This window comes from Diaphorina citri, unplaced genomic scaffold (assembly GCF_000475195.1).
Source record: "Diaphorina citri unplaced genomic scaffold, Diaci psyllid genome assembly version 1.1 scaffold279, whole genome shotgun sequence".
In the NCBI taxonomy this organism is placed as follows: domain Eukaryota; kingdom Metazoa; phylum Arthropoda; class Insecta; order Hemiptera; family Psyllidae; genus Diaphorina; species Diaphorina citri.
Window position 1 is genome coordinate 140,166 of NW_007377715.1, and position 21,444 is coordinate 161,609.

Below are 21,444 nucleotides of genomic sequence, written 5' to 3' on the forward strand. Positions count from 1 at the left end.
CTCTCTCTCTCTCTCTCTCTCTCTCTCTTTCTCTCTCTCTCTTTCTCTTTTTCTCTCTCTCTCTTTCCTTTCCTTTCTAATTCTTTCACTCTCCTTTGCTTTATCTCTCTTTTCTCTTCCTCTCTCTTTGCTTTCCGATTCTAGAACTCCCCCCTTTTCTTCTCTCTCTCTCTCTCCTTGTTCTCTTTTTTTTCTTCCTTCTCTCTTCTTTTTACTTGAAGTAATCTACCTAGGGAGCTAATCAATTTTGCTGATTTCGCTTTTCCACTACTCAAACAGCTGGAGAGGAAATGGACTTTCCTGTCCTATTTGGGCAGGATAAACAAGGTATCTTCTGTTCTATTGAAAATTACATTACTTTCGCTCCTACTTCATATGGGTAAGGAAAGTATGACACCTCTTTAATAGACCTTTTCACTACTGTATACATGCGTAGATACCTATTTTCTATTTTACCTATCGATACATAAATATAGTAGGTACATGCATAAGAAGTGGGTACCTATGTAGTTTGACAGTGCTATTATACACCAGTTGGCATCCTAAAAAGTACCTACGTAGGTATTAGATAGGTACCTAATATCTATCTATAGAATCATCAGAGGAATGCAGTTGGACGAAACAAACCATCAAAGTGATACATTTCAGTTTAAAACATCTCTCTTCTTTTTACTTGAAGTAATCTACCTAGGGAGCTGATCAATTTTGCTGATTTCGCTTTTCCACTACTCAAACAGCTGGAGAGGAAATGGACTTTCCAGTCCTATTTGGGGAGGATTCTGTTCTATTGAAAATTACATTACTTTCGCTTCTACTTCATATGGGTAAGGAAAGTATGTCACCTCTTTAATAGACTTTTTCACTACTGTATACGTGCGTAGGTACCTATTTTCTATTTTACCTATCGATACATAAATATAGTAGGTACATGCATAATAAGTGGGTACCTATGTAGATTGACAGTGCTATTATACACCAGTTAGCATCCTAAAAGGTACCTACATAGGTATTAGGTAGGTACCTAATATCTATCTATAGAATCATCAGAGGAATGCAGTTGGACGAAACAAACCATCAAAGTGATACATTTCAGTTTAAAACAGAGAGGGGGTGGGAGGAAAGAGAAGGGTAGAGGGTGATAAAGAGAGAGAAGATCAAACGCACGAACGGTACTATGTATAAAAAGGTACCGATAACTACTGGGTGATCCTGACAAAGAGATTATTTCTTCAAAAGTCGCTCAAACTTGGCAGAGAGGTTCTTTGTAAAATGTGGATCAAAAGTCTCCTCGGGCCGAAGGTCGAGAAATGTACGGTTCGGCCGCTACTCAACACAAAAGTTTTGTAAACTCGAAAACGTTCACTTTTCCCAGAACTTTAGTTTTCGCCAAAAGTCGTTCAAACTTGGCAGAGAGGTTCTTTATAAAATGTAGATCAAAAGTCTCTTCAGGCCCAAGGTTGAGAAATGTACGGTTCGGCCGCTATTCAGCCTCCTAATATTTAAGTTATTCTGTACACAAACATGTGCTGAAATAGCTCAAAAGAAATAAAAATGATGTCCCTCAGGAGTTGGCAAAGTCGCTCACACTTTGCAGGCAAAGCGTTTCGGTCCGAAGCTTGACAGGTTTTTGGTTCAGCCGTCATTGATACTTTTTAAAAGGCGACAAAAAGTTTACTTCTCTCAGGACTTTAGGCCGGCCATTCATTATCACGTAGACTTGACAGATCGCCTGAGAAACTTATTATTGCAGCATCTAATAGTGTATGTCTGCAATAATAAGGTCGACAGGTCTACCTGATAGTGAATGGCCGGCCTTTGTTTTCGCTCCGTTCAAACTTTGCAGTTTTTTTCCCCTTCAAGGTTAAAGACTTTGTCATATCCTGTATACAAAGTATCTTGAGTTTTCCATCATACTGATTACTGATGGCCCGGGGTCACAATGCAACATTGGGATAGGGATGACTATGTGTAATACAAATACAAAGTGTATTACACTATATCTAAACATGCCCCATCTGGACTCATTCTCTATTTATAGAGCTAGGGATGGATGGAGGGGTGTGATGTGTAATACAAACACTGAAGTATTACAGACTACTACCTCCAGGGTTATTTCTGCATAGCGAGAGCCCGATGAAAAACGGACCGTTTGAAAATGCACATCAAAAGAAGGAAATTGAGCTTGGTGATAGGTTAGCTTTATTTATGAACTTTGGGAGAAAGGTACAAGATGGCCCGGGGTCACAATGCAACATTGGGATAGGGATGACTATGTGTAATACAAACACAAAGTGTATTACACTATATCTAAACATGCCCCATCTGGACTCATTCTCTATTTATAGAGCTAGGGATGGAGGGGTGTGATGTGTAATACAAACACTGAAGTATTACAGACTATTACCTCCAGGGTTATTTCTGCAAGAGAGCCCGATGAAAAACGGACCGTTTGCAAATGCAAATGCACATCAAAAGAAGGAAATTGAGCTTGGTGATAGGTTAGCTTTATTTATGAACTTTGGGAGAAAGGTACGAAAAAAAACAAAAAAAAGAAGAAGAAGAAGAAGTAGAAAAAAATAGCCCATCCCTAAAGGGAATTTAGCTCAAAAATTGGTTTTTATTCCAGGTGCTTTGTTATTCAATTGCAGAGTTTTTCCACCCAACCATTGTTGGGGAGCATTTTATTTGGGGCTTGGAACTTGACCTAGAACTATACCTACAAATTGAACTGAAGGAACTCAACTGCCTCACCTGCCTCGGTGGTGTAGTGGTCTAGGCGCTCGACTGGTAAACAGGAGGGCGTGGGCTCAATCCCAGCCGAGGTATGGAATTTTATCCTCAATATAATTTGAGAATTTGACCACAATAATGACTGCTGAAACCCTCCAAGAGATCACAATAATAGTAGTAGCCTACTTACTGCTGGATTCAGTCCTATGCGAGTAGTAGGTATAAATAAGCACTATTATTATTATTATTATTAAGGAACTTTCTTCATCAATATTAGGTAGGTTCCTACCTACACCAAATTTAAGATTATTATATATTATTTTTGTGCTAGGAATTTGACCTACCTTCCTACCTATAAATCGAACTAAAGGAACATTCTGTTCAATCAATATTAGGTACATATGTACCTATCTACCTACACCAAATTTAATAATGTTTACAGTGCAGGCAGAGTATAAGTACCTATAGGTAGGTACTTATAATTTCACAGTAACCTTCACACACCGAAAGCTCTTGTTAATTACTTAATTGAGATTCCATGTCAACAACATACCACATCGAGTGTAAGTACAGGGAAAAACAACAGCTGGTGTGCATACAAAAAAGCTTGTTGAGTTTTTCCCTTCAAGTACTGAAAAACATAAAATGGCGTAACTAGCAGTCTGGCAAGGTAAAGCTGTGTGAACACATGGTCGACGCGACGCGCGACGGCCGTCGATCGATGTCGACTGAAACCGTCCACACTGCCTCGACAACATTATGTAGATTGACCTCATCGATCGACGCCCGTCGACTATGTGTAGACATAGCTTAACGGTAGACTTGAGGACACCTAAATGAAAGTTTTTAACAGTTTCAACCAATCTCCAGTAGTGTGGATCGTTGGTTCGAGTCCAAGTCAAGTCATAACATTTATTGAGGTAAACATATTATGTCGGCCGCTCCGACTGTCTGCAGACCGACCCAATGTGTGTAGCGGAAAAAGATTCCGACTTCAATCTTCAGACCGCCTGACAGGCCTAGGTCGGAAGCTACACACTACACACGTTCCGGCGCGGCGGTCTGACAGACCTCAGACAGTCGGAGAGTCAATGGCTGACCTTACTTAAGTAGGCATGCAGGGAACAACATTTGTGACTCAACTAAAATTCCTTTTCTATACGTTTTAACACTTTTAACTAAACTCATCAGTGTAGTGTTTTGAGTCTTGACCACTACACCACCGAGGCAAGTAGGCCCAGATGTAGGGTACATAAGTGGGTCTCCAGTGTAAAACTAAAACTACACCTTGGGGGAAAATGTAAACAAAAGTTGACTTCACGCCAGTTAGCCGTCATGAAAACAATATTAATTTCTAATTTAATACAATGCAATGGTCGAATTCTAATTCTAACTGAGAAATTTCGAATGAAATCACACATGAAAAAAATGTTGATAATGTTGATATCATGAAGTGTGATTTCATTTTGAAAATTCTCCCAAAACCTCAATGTTCTAAAACAATGTTTTCTTGAATTTTTGCCATATGAAACAATATTGTCATTTTATTGCCCGTGGAATGTTTTGGTGTAAATTTCAGCACTATAAAATCAGCTGTAGGCTGTAGGTATACTCACATCTGGCGTTGAAAAATAAATGGTGACCGTGACCGCGGTACTTATGTACATACCTCTGTACAAATATAAACCTACGTATGTAGTTATAGGTTAGCTGTGTGGTCAAGAGCACTGACTCTCAAACCGCAGGTCCTTGGTTTGAATCTCGGTTAGGGCGGAAAATTTCTAACCAAAACAAGGTAGCTTGCTACAAGGTACCTACTTGAGTACGAGTAACGGCCGTCGATCGATGTCGACTGAAACCGTCCACACTGCCTCGACAACATTATGTAGATTCACCTCATCGATGGACGCCTGTCGACTATGTGTGGACATAGCTTAACGGTAGACTTGAGGACACCTTAATTAAAGTTTTTAACAGTTTCAACCAATCTCCAGTAGTGTGGATCGTTGGTTCGAGTCCAAGTCAAGTCATAACATTTATTGAGGTAAACATTATTATGTCGGCCGCTCCGACTGTCTGCAGACCGACCCAATGTGTGTAGCGGAAAAAGATTCCGACTTCAATCTTCAGACCGCCTGACAGGCCTAGGTCGGCGACGGCCGTCGATCGATGTCGACTGAAACCGTCCACACTGCCTCGACAACATTATGTAGATTGACCTCATCGATCGACGCCCGTCGACTATGTGTAGACATAGCTTAACGGTAGACTTGAGGACACCTAAATGAAAGTTTTTAACAGTTTCAACCAATCTCCAGTAGTGTGGATCGTTGGTTCGAGTCCAAGTCAAGTCATAACATTTATTGAGGTAAACATTATTATGTCGGCCACTCACGCTCCGACTGTCTGCAGACCGACCCAATGTGTGTAGCGGAAAAAGATTCCGACTTCAATCTTCAGACCGCCTGACAGGCCTAGGTCGGAAGCTACACTATACACGTTCCGGCGCGGCGGTCTGACAGACCTCAGACAGTCGGAGAGTCAATGGCTGACCTTACTTAAGTAGGCATGCAGGGAACAACATTTGTGACTCAACTAAAATTCCTTTTCTATAGGTACGTTTTAACACTTTTAACTAAACTCATCAGTGTAGTGTCTCGAGTCTTGGACCACTACACCACCGAGGCAAGTAAGCCCAGATGTAGGGTACATAAGTGGGTCTACAGTGTAAAACTAAAACTACACCTTGGGGGAAAATGTAAACAAAAGTTGACTTCACGCCAGTTAGCCGTCATTAAAACAATATTAATTTCTAATTTAATACAATGCAATGGTCGAATTCTAATTCTAACTGAGAAATTTCGAATGAAATCTCACATGAAAAAAATGTTGATAATGTTGAATATCATGAAGTGTGATTTCATTTTGAAAATTCTCCCAAAACCTCAATGTTCTAAAACAGTGTTTATGGCCTGCTGCATATTTGCTGATGCTCGAGCATTTTCGTTATATATTGTATGTGTATGATGTTTTTGTAAATAAAATAAATAAAACAGTGTTTTCTTGAATTTTTGCCGTATGAAACAATATTGTCATTTTATTGCCCGTGGAATGTTTTGGTGTAAATAAGCACTGTAAAATTAGCTGTAGGCTGTAGGTATACTCACATCTGGCGTTGAAAAATAAATGGTGGGACCGTAACCGCGGTACTTATGTACATACCTATGTACAAATATAAACCTACGTATGTAGTTATAGGTTAGCTGTGTGGTCAAGAGCACTAACTCTCAAACCGGAGGTCCTTGGTTTGAATCTCGGTTAGGGCGGAAAATTTCTAACCAAAACAAGGTAGCTTGCTACAAGGTACCTACTTGAGTACGAGTAGGTACGACTTTCATGTTATTATTGTTATTATCTAGGTAGGTACCTAGGTGCCATGACTGTTCTTACAAGTCATGGCATGAGATGTTACTAGTTATGACACTCATCAGGCACATGAGAGACCCGAGTTCTGATCCCAGTCAGGTCAAAAAATTTCACGTGAAAAAGGCTAGCATTGACTATCATTTCAATAGTGAGCAGAGCAACCTCCGTGGCCGAGTGGGTATCACACTAGGCTTGCACGCAGGAGGTCCGGGTTCGATTCCCAGCGGGGCCGAGGTTTTATTCGGCTCTGTGCTTGGAGTTCGGGGTGCACTCAGCCTCGTGAGGACAATTGAGTATAGCTACTTTAATCGAGTAGCGCATTTTTTTTTTTTTCTTTTGCTGTCTCTTCAGAAGCGAAGAAACGCAGACGACTCGTTTCTTCTAATGATACTCAAGGATAAGGAGGGTTTGGGGATCCCTAAACATATTGGGGAACGGAGAGTGTCCTTTAAGAAATGTAAAGGAAGAAATTCTTACACGAAAAATTGTGGAAGTTTCTCATTTTAGGTAGATACAAGTTTTTTTTTCTTTTTCTTTTTTTCCTTCAAGGATAGATACATGCGTCTTAAAAATTATTCAGAGTCCTAAAAATGTCTTCCAAACATTACTCTTCTTGTTCAAAACCAAGATATAAAGCTATTTCCTAATTAAAGAGCCTGAATTCAGTTTTTTCTGAAAAAGTCTAAAAATCATAGAAGCCTTAGCGAAAATTATAAATTTTAAAATACGTATAATATAAAAAAGGCTTTCGAGATAGCATTGCAATACATTTTGGCATTGGCGTAAATGGTAGATAAGTGAGAGAAATTCATACTTGTTGAATAAATATAAAAAAATAATTAACTTAGGCACAAATCCACTTTAAATATCCTAAAGACTAAAAAGACAGCAGTTTTTAAAATCAAACATTGAACGCCTACAAAGATCTTACAAAATCAGATTTTTTACATTAAAGGGGTAATCTATCGATTCGTCTTATTTAGATGATAGGGAACAAATTACAAAACCTAGGATATAGGGGACATTTAAAACATGATAAAAAATAATTTCAAGCAACATAGGTGTTATGAAGTAGTGAATCTGAAACTTCACACAAATAAATCAAGGCTTAGCTTTTATCTCCTTATTTTCTGTGGCAGATTACTTCATTTCGAATTCCCCCAAGGATCGGCAACCCTTTTCTGCTCCTCTGACAACACTGCTGTGATTCCTTGAAATCTGACAACACTGTGATCTTTTGATCCGAACACTTCATGCGCGCGCACGAATTAGAAACTCGTTAGGTTGAACAGTCCCGAAACAAACATTTGTGTTAAACTCTTGCCGATCTTGACGCCGCCGGAGGCAGCACGACCGCTCAAATGCTGTGCTTGTGGTGCACAACGTAACCACCTGTGTAGGTGCGAGAGAAATGACCCATCCTTCGAAGCCGGTCTGAAATGAAGAAAAAGACGGGGAAGGTTAAACATAATAATAAAACGCCATAATACATTGAAATAAATAAAAATAATAAAACAATATTCCCACCAAAACTTCGTAAAGTTCTGACGTTCCGTTGGTATAAGATAAATAGCTCATCCCTAAAGGGAATTGAACTGAACAGCAGCGAAATGAAAGTGGTATTCTCAAGATTTTCGATGGAAAAAAGAAAGAGACTCGTATATTTTCTTATTAGTTTGGGAAAAACACACTTTTTGACCTCTGATCGGCAACATAGCTTTTAGACAAAATAATGCTATTTTTAGCATTTTCCGAGAATCGGGTTCCTTTGTCTTTTTCAAGAGAGTTGAAAAAGAAATACTCTTAACGAAAGACTTAAATCTAATAGCTATTTAGGTACACCAATACATTTACAAGTATTATCTACAAATCAAATAACCAATTGAAAACAATAACCTACAAGCTGAAGCAAATTTTGAAACGGATTTTAGTCTAGTAATTAATTAGTAATGGGCACGACCGCGAATGGGTCAAAATTTCCCATGTTAAGAAATCTACAAGGTCTGGATTTCGAATTCTAAAATTTGCTACAGCTTGTTTCCACCAAGAGAAAATAAATAAAAAATGTATTTATAATTTACCTAGAAAAGCAGAAAAAATGTTAAGCAGCTCTGTTCCAAAAAGTTGAGAAAAGAAAAAGTTAAATAGAGAAGTAAAGAAATCTAAATAAAAGCACCATAGATGAAAAACAAGAAGAAAATTTCATAATATATCGAAATAAATAAAAATAATAAAACAATACCCCGACCGAAACTTCGTAAAGTTCTGACGTTCCGTTGGTATAAGATGAATAGCTCATCCCTAAAGGGAATTGAACTAAACAGCAGCGAAATGAAAGTGGTATTCTCAAGATTTTCGATTGAAAAAAGAAAAATTGCTTGTAGAAAAATGCCATTTTTAGCATTTTGCAAGAATCGGTTTCCTTGGTCTTTTTCAAGAGAGTTGAAAAAGAAATAGACTTAACGAAAGACTTAATCTAATAGCTATTTAGGTACACCAATACATTATTTTACAAGTATTATCTACAAATCAAATAACCAATTGAAAACAATAACCTACAAGCTGAAGCAAATTTTGAAACGGATTTTGGTCTAGTAATGGGCACGACCGCGAATGGGTCAAAATTTCCCATGTTAGGAAATCTACAAGGTCTGGATTTCGAATTCCGAAATTTGCTACAGCTTGTTTCCACCAAGAGAAAATAAATAAAAAATGTATTCATAATTTACCTAGAAAAGCAGAAAAAATGTTAAGCAGCTCTATTCCAAAAAGTTGAGAAAAGAAAAAGTTAAATAGAGAAGTAAAGAAATCTAAATAAAAGCACCATAGATGAAAAACAAGAAGAAAATTGATAAATATGGCGAAAGCTAATAAAAGCAGAGAAGCGAAAATGGAAAAAAGAGTAAAGCTTGAAATAAACCAACAACCCTGAAATAAAAGCAAACATAAATTACTAGCAAGCGAAACAAAAAATACAAATCAAGATTACAAGAAAATAGTAAAGCTTGAAATAAACCAACAACCCTGAAATAAAAGCAAACATAAATTACTAGCAAGCGAAACAAAAAATACAAATCAAGATTACCATGTAATAAATGGAATGAAAGAAAATATTAGAATTAGAAAACATTAAATTAAGACCAGCTAATCTGTATAAATAATAAATAAATATAAATAATCAATTCTAAAGAGCAATAGACACTTTCTATTACTTGTAAAAGTAAGTAATTTTAATTTTCTGATAAATTGATAAATCTCTTTTGAGAGTATCATTATAATATCAAACCTTTTACCTAATTGTGCATCACTAATCACCACCATTTTATTTACAGGCTGAAAATTGATTTGGTAACGAAAGTCCAAAGTATTTCATAAAATGCATAGATATCGATAAAAAAAGTAAAACCTACAACTTGCGATATAACCTGTAATTGTATGCTGTATGTACAATATAAGCTCAAAAAAAAAAAAAAAAAAAAAAAAAAAAAAGGTTTTTTACCATTTGACTTACAGGCTGAAAATTGTTAAAGTTAAATGGTGACCATTTTGTACAAAAATTATAAATCCAAAGGTAAGCATTTTGTACATAAATTCTAAACCTTAATGTGTGCATACAAAAATTCTAAATCTGTCAGCCTTTTGTACAAAAATTCTAATTCAAAGTTTGAGTATTTTGTACAAAATTATAAATCCAACTGTCAGCATTTTGTACAAAATTCTAAATCTAAATGTGAGCATTTTGAAGTTAAATGGTGACCATTTTGTACAAAAATTATAAATCCAAAGGTAAGCATTTTGTACATAAATTCTAAACTTTAATGTGTGCATACAAAAATTCTAAATCTGTCAGCCTTTTGTACAAAAATTCCAATTCAAAGTTTGAGTATTTTGTACAAAATTATAAATCCAACTGTCAGCATTTTGTACAAAATTCTAAATCTAAATGTGAGCATTTTGTGTGTGCTGCTGTAAAGTAACGACAAAGGCTGGATACCTACCGATTAAACGGCACAGGCGACCATCTTAACCAACCTACACTTGTCTGCAGACTGAAAGAAAAGTAGAATATACAAATCGTCCACAAAACTTGGACATTATCAAAGTGTATTAAAGAGGGGCCTTCCATATCTAACAAAAAAGACTACATAAATAGAGAAAAAAAAGTGGATAACAATAGAGGAAATGGAATTACCATGGAAATGGACCTGGAAAATAATGGAAAAGGAATTGATCTGTCTGTGTCATAGCATGCCCAGTTCGTAATGTGTCTCTTGTCAACTGAGCGAGAATGGACACATTACTGCCCCAAATTCGATATTCCGAGTGCAGTGGGGTCATCTATGTAGATAGTAAATGAATAAGTTTTTTTGCTGTTGACGCTTGTTATCATAGGTTTTTGGACGTTGAATTACCATTTTTGTACCCGAATTTGTAGGTGCTTTTGTTTGTAACAGTCACTAACCGAGCTTTTCAACAGGTGTGCAACAACTATAATCGGACCTTCTCTCCAAATTGAGATGCTGTCATGTCACACTAAACGAAAGTTGTCACACAGAAAAACACGTGGTTTAGTTGTTTTAAAACAAGAAGAACACGATTTCAAGATGAGATATATTAATCAAAGAGGAACAATCTACCTGAAACTCTCTCCAAATTGAGATGCTGTCATGTCACACTAAACGAAAGTTGTCACACAGAAAAAACACGTGGTTTAGTTGTTTTAAAACAAGAAGAACACGATTTCAAGATGAGATGTATTAATCAAAGAGGAACAATCTACCTGAAAACTTAGAAGCGTTATTCAGTATACGAGGTACATCTCTCATTACAAGAAGAATACCTCTTGAGAAGCTAGAGGCGCTCTTAAAATTTAACAAAAATACAAGAGATACTCAAATCTCCACACGAAAAAAGCCCGACGACTGAACCTTCTTGAAAAATCTAAAAACTTCCGTGCTTCTGTGAAAATTTTAAATAATTCACAAGTCAATGTGAAAGAATTTAATGGAAAAAAAAAGATCTTGAAATCGTGTTCTTAAAAAAGGGTGAGTAGGTAGAAAGTGTAGCAGAAACAACAAGTGGAAACTCAAACAAAGATATTTTCTCGACGACTGAGGGCCAAATTGAGAAATGGGATTGCTTCGAAATTAGGGAACGCTTCACTGGAAAACGCCGTTCAGTGGGTTTTAAACCCCAAATTCCTCGACCAAGACTCCAAGAGTATCTCACGGACTCAGATAGAAGAGTAAAGCGTTATTTTCTCACTCATCGTCAAGAGTCTAGGTTTACTTTGCCCTTGGGATTAATTTAATTTGGAGAAACCATTTACTGTTGAAAATTTGTAACGAAACAATAAGTTGAAAGCTTATCATGCACTTATTCAAGTAGTTACTTCTTCGTACATGTACATTTTTTTGAAGGGGTTTGACAGAGGGAACTGTAACTGCTATGGTCTTATCGTCCCGAAATCGAAGAGAGAAGGAAGACAGGATAGCAGAAACCCAACTGCAAGTAAACCTCCTTTTGGGTCTTTTGTGGGGAAGCCCACATTTTTAAGCGGGGAAATCCACATGTTTAAGTAGGGAAACCCACATTTTCAAGTGGGGAATCCCACATTTTAAGTGGGGAATCCCACATTTTCAAGTGGGGAATCCCACGTTTTCAAGGGGGGAAACCCACATTTTCAAGTGGGGAATCCCACATTTTTAAGTGGCGAAACCCACATTTCAAATATATTGAACTGCATTTACTCTAGTTTAAGGGTTGACTTCGTATTAAATAAAGTTAGCATGACAATTAAGAAGAATAAAATAATGATTTTGTTAGTAGAAAGTAGAAACACACTGAAAATTTGAAAACATTAGACGAAATAATTAAATACAGGGTCATTCATGGAAAGTTGACGCTTATAAACTTTGAAAACTAATAGGTGAATTACGATTATCATATTTTATTGTAAGTCCATTTCTTAATTTTCTTTCTTGTTTGAATTTTTGTTAAACCTTATTTTCAAAGAGTCAAATTTCCGAGAAAGACCCCACAACACATTCAGAGTGATATGATATTAATTAAAATGACAAACAGAAAACATTATCTCACACGTTGTAGGTTAGTATACACATGTCTCATAGGGCTTTGCATTACCTGTGGGGACACCCTGTAATATTCAAACATAAGGTAGGAGAGTAAACAACTTCACACGATAAATAAAACCTAAGGTAACCATCGATATTTAAGTCACCAGAGGCTGCAAGTAAACCTCCTTTTGGGTCTTTTGTGGGGAAGCCCACATTTTTAAGCGGGGAAACCCACATTTTCAAGTGGGGAATCCCACATTTTTAAGTGGGGAATACCACATTTTTAAGTGGCGAAACCCACATTTCAAACCCATTGAACTGCATTTACTCTAGTTTAAGGGTTGACTTCGTATTAAATAAAGTTAAGCATGACAATTAAGAAGAATAAAATAATGATTTTGTTAGTAGAAAGTAGAAACACACTGAAAATTTGAAAACATTATTAGACGAAATAATTAAATACAGGGCCATTCATGGAAAGTTGACGCTTATAAACTTTGAAAACTAATAGGTGAATTACGATTATCATATTTTATTGTAAGTCCATTTCTTAATTTCCTTTCTTGTTTGAATTTTTGTTAAACCTCATTTTCAAAACAGTCAAAATTCCGAGAAAGACCCTCAACACATTTAGAGTGATATGATATTAATTAAAATGACAAACAGAAAACATTATCTCAAACGTTGTAGGTTAGTATGCACACGTCTCATAGGGCTTTGCATTACCTGTGGGGACACCCTGTAATATTCAAACATAAGGTAGGAGAGTAAACAACTTCACACGATAAATAATTAGAACAAAAATAACAACGCCCAGCGGCAACGAAATGAAAAAGTAGGGCTATAGGGCGACATTAGATTAAGGAAGATTGAAAGACAAAGTTAAGTTTAGACAATCTGAAAATTATGTGACATGACAGAATGGGTACCAGTCGAAAGACTAAGAATTTTACCATATTCTATCTCTTTAGTCCCGAGGACACTCTTCTTACCTTGAACCTAATCCAACGTTTAGGCCAAGGATTAAGAAATCACAGAAGAAAAAAAAAATCCCTAACATCAATTTCAAATTTTGTTAAGACAATGGAGTTTAGACAATCTGAAAATTATGTGACATGACAGAGTGAGTACCAGTCGAAAGACCAAGAATTTTACCATATTCTAATATCTCTTTAGTCCCGAGGACACTCTTCTTACCTTGAACCTAATCCAACGTTTAGGCCAAGGATTAACAAATCACAGAAGAAAAAAAAAATCCCTAACATCAATTTCAAATTTTGTTAAGACAATGGAGTTTCCCTGTGAAATAATTCTGCCTCTATGATTTAGTAAAGTGAATTGCCTGGTAAGTCATAAAAGGCTTGCTTTTTACTCTCTCCAGGGAAAGAAGACGGGGGGCCGTTGCACAATACCTTCAGACTTTCAACTACTGTACAGGCATCAGTTGAGGGGCCGGTTGCACCTTCTTCGTTCGCGGGGGCCTCTGCGGGGGAGAACTCGACGAGTAGGTCTGTCGGTAGTAGTTGTTGGTGAAATATTTGAACTTGAGCTTTTGCTCGAGGTTTTTTCTTACTGCGCCATTTTGAAAACAGGGGAGGAGGTTTTTTTTAGAAAACAAAGATGGCGGATTTAGAGAAGAAAGTGGAGGAAACGGTGGTGGTGGATTATGGGGGGGAGACAAAAAAGAAAAAAAGGTCGCAGGTAAGTAACATACATATAAATAAGAAATAACACAGGGGTATATGTGGCTTGTGTTGTTGACGAAGAAGGGATGATAATTTTTTTAGGACATTCAGGATTAATAGGAGAGTATTCAGTGAAGAGGGCAAGATGAAAGAAAAGGAAAGAAAGAGACAAGAGAAAGAGGAGGAAAGAAACAAGATAAAGGAAAGAAAGATACAAAAGAAACAAAGAGTATAAAAAAGAGAGAGTAAAAATAGGGAGAAGGGAAATTTTAGGGATGATACTAGGGGGAGGACATTTTACAGGGTGGATCATAGATCAAGTGGTGGCCGCACTTTGCCCGGAATGCGTCTGCTGATACTCCTCCTCTCTTCCTGGAATTACAGGGTGTACGAGAAAATGAACACGAACACACAACGAATGGAAATGGGGGTCACAAAACAAACCACAAGAGAAAAAAAGAGATTCAAAAGGAATGGAGACAAAGAAAATAAAATGAAAAAAAAGGGGGGTAGGATTGTAGGAAATAGGCAAGCTTAGAATAATGACATTGGGGAATTCAAAAATGGGCACAAAATAAATCAAGTTGCAGCCCTAAAAAGCCCGCCTCTAAAAAGGAACAAATCCATGACACAGGGCACAGTTGCATAAAAATTGAATACACGGCTTGCTTTGCTTTCCGTGCATGTGACATAGGCATGGCACCTATCTCACAGTGTTAGGACATGTTTGTGATATCCAAGTAAGATATCTGAGACATATTAATTACAAAAACTTTCAATAGCCTTTCAAGTGACGGGCTTGGAGATCTCGGAGTCAAATAAGCAAAATCGATGAAGCCAACTCAAAACCCATTCTATGCAACTGTGTCTTTTGGTTGGATATTGATAGAAAACAGTGGGGGTGGATTGAAGGGGTAATATTGACATTCATCATTCCGCAGACGACATTCCTGATTATTTGATTACAACATTCACATTCAATTACCTGTGAATGACACCGCTGTATCTCTGTATCTGTATTCGTAATGTACAGGCACAGGCTCGCTGCATTATTCTATTTTTTATTAACCTTCTTGGTCAGCAAATAACCTAACCTTGGCTAGACGTTAGTATAAATTTAGAAGTAGAAACTATCGTACTACATATTTGATAGAAGAACTGACAGACGACATACAGCCTAATTTCCTCGAATTTGCCATCAAATATTTTGTCAAAAGAGAACGAATGTGCCATCAAATTTATAATACTACAAAGACAAAGGAAAATACTAGACACATATAAACAAGACGTAAAGAAACTTCTCCCACAAGTCAAAGGAAGAAAAAGTTCAAGATAAGTAAAAAAAGAGACAAAACGTAGTAACGCCATACTTGAGGCGTTTTCTTGAATTGAGGTTAATGGGTCCTTCAGGAAAACAGTGACGTCATAATGGCCCCCTTTTCCTACTCCCTATGTCCTCTATGTCATTATACCCTCCTAACTGAAGATTTCTTGCTAACTAGGGAAAATATCAACGGAAAGGGGAGGGACAGAACAACAATATAGTTGTTTTTATCCTACTCCTGTGTTTTGTACAAATAAGATTTTCCTTCTTTTTTTTTCAGAAGATTTAAAGGCTTTATATCACCAATTTCTAATGGGCTCCCACCATTTTCTAATGATGATAAAGCCTCTTTCCTAATGGTAAATCTGTTTTCAAATTGGTAAATCAGCGCGGCAATTTCCTTTTTAAAACGTCGATTCAAAAAAGGAAATGGCCGCCAAATCTTTGAAAAAGCTCAAAAAGAGTTCGCCTTTAGAATAGCTATACAGGAAAAAGTTCAAAAGGAACTAGCGCTTCTCACGATTTTAGCTTTAGCCTCAGGTAGCTCAAATTTTGAAGACAGCTTAAATAATTAATAATGATCAAAAGTGTCCGCGGGCCGGACCTCGAGAACTGTACGGTTCGGCCGCTATTTAACGCCAAATCTTTGATAAACTTGAAACTTCCGTAATTAATAATTATGCAGCGCTTCGACCAATTCCGATCGGACTAATATCACGGTTCAATTTACCTGATTGGACGCTCTGAACTCTTCAATCACCCTCTGCACAAGCAGGGATTTGACAAGTCTCACTATTCCGACCGGACTAATGTTGTTCGTCTCCAGACTGGAGTAATACTTTGTTTCAAGGAGTAAATACAGCACAACAAAGGAATATCAGATCTATGCCTAACAAGGACTAGAAAAAATAGAAATGTTATTCACATTAGAAACTACTGCTAATACTCTGAAATAAACCTCACTTCCTTTCTTAAAAACAAAAATCTTTGCCTCTTTATCAAGCTTAAAAAAGCTAACAAAAAGGAAAATATCCTGCCAAATCCGGATTTTGTCTATCGTAAAAATTTGAGACTTCGCTCACATTTCAAAATGATTCCGGGAGGATTGATGGACTAAAAAAAAGCTTTTGACATTGTCCTCCAAAAATCGATCCAAATTGTTAATAATACATGAAAGTTCAAAAATCTATTTTTTCAAGACTGTTAGACAAAAGACAAACTCAGATTTTCATTTTCAAGAAAGCGAGGGTTTATGGGGGAGAAAACAAGTCAATTTTCCGTACTGAAAGAAAAAGAGGGAGCAAGGTTATCACCAGGTTATTTTTCACATTATATAAACTCACATAAAACAAACATCTACAACAAAAATAAAGCCCGATTTACACCAGCCTGATTTGTTATTACTCTCACCTCTCGGTAACCCCCAAAGAATTGCTAAGGCCTTAATTCACCACAAAATAATCATGTTGGCTAGATTTTTGCGGTATAGACCACGTGTGATGTTACTTTGTCTACAAATTTTGCTTTAAAACCCGATAAGTCTTTTGATAGGGGGAACTGTAACAGAACTACTGAGGTCTTATCGTGACAAATATCAGTATCTGTGTTCTTTTGATAGGGGGAACTGTAACAGAACTACTGAGGTCTTATCGTGACAAATATCAGTATCTGTGTTAAACATGGGGCTAGTGTAAATCGGGCTTGAAGGCTCAGTTCACAGGGGTATCGCTGGAAACAAAAAGGCTTGGGTCATATCCAGGGGAGGCACACTGAAATATAAAATCACAGGGTCACAATCCATAGTGTGTCAAAAAAGTACTTTCATTCAGAACAACATTCACATTCAATTACCTGTGAATGACACCGCTGTATCTCTGTATGTGTATTCGTAATGCACAGGCACAGGCTCGGTGCATTATTCTATTTTTTATTAACCTTCTTGGTCAGCAAATAACCTAACCTTGGCTAGACGTTAGTATAAATTTAGAAGTAGAAACTATCGTACTACATATTTGATAGAAGAACTGACAGTTGATTCACAAACGCTGAAATAAGAGCTGGAATGCCTCAATTAATTGCAATTCTGCAGCATCACTCGTATTAACAATGGAGAAATAATGCAGATTGATTTCACCTTGGGAAAGTAATATACTGTAACATGGTGAGAGTACAATACATTAATGAATATCAGTTGAAAACTGCAAGAAGGGCCCGTTTGAATACTACAAAAAAAAAGTAACTAACACTAGAGGACACAGAAAGCACATAGGTATTAATTTCCTCCAGTCGATGGGTGAGGAGCTTGCTGCTAACTGTAAGATCAACAAGTTTACATTACAATTAGGTACATAGTTAGGATATAAAGGTGGGTTTGCATTTGCACGCTAAAGTCATTTGAACAAACTGTCTTGCGCAAGTGAATCGTAGCGTGTGAACGCAGGCAAAAGAAAAAAAAACTTTTTCTATGTTCCTCTCACAGTTTTGTGCAAATGGCTTGAGCGTGCAAACCTGTAAATCCAACATAAGTACTACGGCAAGGCAAATGAAACGGTAAGAAATAATGAAGATATATGGTTTTGTTGCTAGGACATTATTTCTCAGATATTAAGATATAGAGATTTCACATAGTATGTATGAACTGTTAAGGACACTAAAGTTAACTTACTCCTATCGATGTTTCTCTGCAGATGGGTGGCTATGCGGTGACGTGCGTCGTTATATTCAAGGTGTAGACCAAGGCGCAGCAGGGTGGGGTTGGCTTCAACCAGTTTGGTGATCTCCATCTCGATCTTGTTACCCAGGACTGAGGATCTCTGTGTGAAGAGGAAAAAGAAAAATTTTAGTAAGCGATTTATACAGGGTAGGGCGCGGCAATTTCCTTTTATGAAACGTCGATTAAAAAAATCTGTGATACTTTCTTGACTTCTGTTGATGGATTAGCATCACACTGGACTTTTCGAAAAAGGAAATTGCCGCCAAATGTTTCAAAAAGCTTGAAAAGAGTTCGCCTTTAGATTTCAGCCAAAGTCGCTTGAACTTGGCACAGAGATTCGATAAATTATGTAGATCAAAAATATAATTGGGCCCTGTTTCCAGAAGGTACCCTTTGGTCGTTATTCCGAACCAAAGTCAGTAATCCATTAGGAACTGGTGAATTGAATGAGCTATTGCCACTGGCTTTACTTCAGTTTAAACCTAAACATGGATAATCCCACTTACTCTCTTTGGCTGTGCAGGATAGGGGCTTGTGTTAAAGCCCGTTGGGAGCCCAAAAATAATCTCTGAGCTCCTTTCATGTCCTACCTATGTTTTTGTATTTACAGATATTTTTGGGTACCCCACTTGATGTTCATCACTTACCTTCTTGCCTCGGACAACTCCAGGTACATAGGGTTTGGCTTCGGGCTGGTCTGGGGTTTCCAGGGCTTGCTTGTTAATGTGCTGGATGAGCTTTTTCCGATTCAATGGACCTGTGGGACTTTTATCACACTCGTAACTACACCTCTGATCTGGCGGAAGTAAACTGTCCTGCAATGGGTAGAGAAAAGGAGAAATGGTTAGCAGAAGTAGAAAATAAGTACTTAAAGAGGTAATTATTCAGAAGCCACAACAGTGAAAAAGAAAGCTTCTTTTTATGTTTAATCTAACCCTATTACACTGGTCACTGCTCATTTAGTGAAAGCTCCTTTTATTGTTTAACCTAACCCAATAATAACACTGGTCACTGCTCATTTAGTGAAAGCTCCTGTTATTGTTTAAACTAACCCAATAATAACACTGGTCACTGCTCATTTGTGACAGCTTTTTATTACAGCAATTTTTCATTGTCATGGCTTCTGAACTGGTACAGTGTATATGAACCTTTGTACTGACTAGGCGCGGCAATTTCCTTTTATGAAACGTCGATTAAAAAAATCTGTGATACTTTCTTGACTTCTGTTGATGGATTAGCATCACACTGGACTTTTCGAAAAAGGAAATTGCCGCCAAATGTTTCAAAAAGCTTGAAAAGAGTTCGCCTTTAGATTTCAGCCAAAGTCGCTTGAACTTGGCACAGAGATTCGATAAATTATGTAGATCAAAAATATAATTGGGCCCTGTTTCCAGAAGGTACCCTTTGGTCGTTATTCCGAACCAAAGTTTCCCTATTTAGGGCTATACACGGAAAAAGCTCAAAAGGAACTAACGCTTCTCACGACTTTACCTTGCCAGAGGTCGCTCAAATTTTGCAGACAGTTTCCATAATTAATGATGATCAAAAGTGTCCGCGGGCCGGACCTCGAGAAATGTACAGTTCGGCCGCCATTTAACGCCAAATCTTTGAAAAAACTCAAAAAGAGTTCGCAATGCTCAGGCCTTTAGATTTCAGCCAATGTCACTCGAACTTAGCACAGAGATACGATAAAATATTATGTAGATCAAAAATATCCTTGGGCCCTGTCTCCAGAAGGTACGGTTCGGCCGTTATTCCGGACCAAAGTTCCGCTATTTTATAGCAATACAACAGGGAAAAAGCTTAAAAGAAACTAGCGCTTCTCACGACTTTACCTTTAGCCACAGGTCGCTCAAATTTTTGCACACAGCTTTCATAATTAATGATGATCAAAAGTGTCCGCGAGCCAGACGTCGAGAAATGTACGGTTCGGCCGCTATTTAAGGCCAAATTTTTTGGCGACAGCTTCCATAATCATTCAATCCTTCGACCTATTCCGATCGAACTAATATCACGGTTCAATTTACCTGATTGGACGCCCTGAACTCTTCAATCACCCTCTGCACAAGCAGGGATTTGACAAGTCTCACTATTCCGACCGGACTAATGTTGTTCGTCTCCAGACTGGGCAACATATTATTATGAGAGCATGAAATTCAAGTACAAATATTAATAGGATCACTGGTTGTACATCTACAAGGTTCTGGCTGGGTACCAGCACCTAGCAAACCCATTTTATGTTGATGACAAGGTTAAACCTGGTTTAAGAATGCTTCACCAGTTGTGATGTTAGAAAAATCACCCAACTTCTGTTTATTTACATTTTTCACACCACGTGCAGTTTTACACACTGTAAACACACTTACATCTGGATCTACTTCTTTGGCCAAAATGCTGATTTCTTCCGCCGACAGTTGTGACAAGGTAGGGTATTTAACAGGGGCTCAAACTCAAGTACATACTGACACTCTCATTCTCTTTCTTTTTTCTCTCTTCCTTTCTCTAAGACTCTCTATCCCCCCCTACTATCTCACTTTAAGTACCTAACTCAAACAAAGGTAGCTTTTATGATACAAAGGTAGCCCAACTTCTGTTTATTTACATTTTTCATGCCAGGTGCAGTTTTACACACTGTAAACACACTTACATCTGGATCTACTTCTTTGGCCAAAATGCTGATTTCTTCCGCCGACAGTTGTGACAACAGAGACTCGACATCAATTTCATCATACTCGCTTATGTCTTTCCCGTACAGCTTGGCAGGTGTGGACATGGTGCTGGTTGTTGTTTTTGACGATGTCTGGAAATAAAATTAAAAATTGAAGGATTAGAAATCCATGGTTAGCAAGGGACATATCCCAGATCCTTTTTCCATTGCAAGTACAAGGAAAGAGTTCATGTTGGAGAAAAAAGTTATGTAATAGAGAGAATAAAAATTACAATACAAAAAAAAAAAACAGGTAGGTATTTTGTTTGTATTTTCATACTTATTTTATAAGAAAAAAAAAAACACCAGTCTTTGTAAGATAAAATCAATTTCATGATTGTAAACCCATGATGAACAACTAAAGTGGTAGGCATGCAATACCAGCATGCATGAAGACAACATATTATTAAATTTAGTTAAAAAATAATAACAAAAAAAATAGAAAAGTTCTTGAGTCACTTAAAGTAAAGGCCTTTACTGCCCCAAATAATTGAATTTCTGCTCTTTGATCCGAAATTCAAGGCCCGAACGCCCTACAATAAAAGGGACGCGGCCTGCCTTGTAAACGGTAGAGTAAAATTTAGTTAAAAATAATAAAAAAAAATAGAAAAGTACTTGAGTTACTTAAAGTAAAGGCCTTTACTGCCCCCAATAATTGAATTTCTGCTCTTTGATCCGAAATTCAAGGCCCGAACGCCCTACAATAAAAGGGACGCGGCCTGCCTTGTAAACGGTAGACCACGGGTTCGATTCCCGCCCGGGGCAAACTTTATCCTACAGTC

General features: G+C 37.4%; 1 protein-coding gene and 1 long non-coding RNA gene across 2 annotated transcripts in view; both read right to left on the bottom strand.

Moving 5' to 3' along the window:
- Window positions 1–6,810: 6,810 nt before the first annotated feature.
- LOC113466492 (tropomodulin) overlaps window positions 6,811–21,444 on the bottom strand; it is a 33,947-nt gene continuing 19,313 nt past the window's right edge. The window contains exons 4-6 of the mRNA XM_026821952.1: window positions 19,983–20,079; window positions 17,908–18,055; window positions 6,811–7,590 (exon numbers count right to left, since the gene is read on the bottom strand). Coding sequence (XP_026677753.1) covers window positions 7,514–7,590; window positions 17,908–18,055; window positions 19,983–20,079 — 322 coding nt within the window. The 3' untranslated portion in view covers window positions 6,811–7,513. The remainder of the gene's footprint in view (window positions 7,591–17,907; window positions 18,056–19,982; window positions 20,080–21,444) is intronic.
- On the bottom strand, window positions 10,658–11,076 carry LOC113466493. Its single transcript, XR_003390877.1, has 2 exons — window positions 10,937–11,076; window positions 10,658–10,793 (listed from the first exon to the last, which is right to left on the bottom strand). It is a non-coding gene; the product is annotated as an uncharacterized LOC113466493 (long non-coding RNA).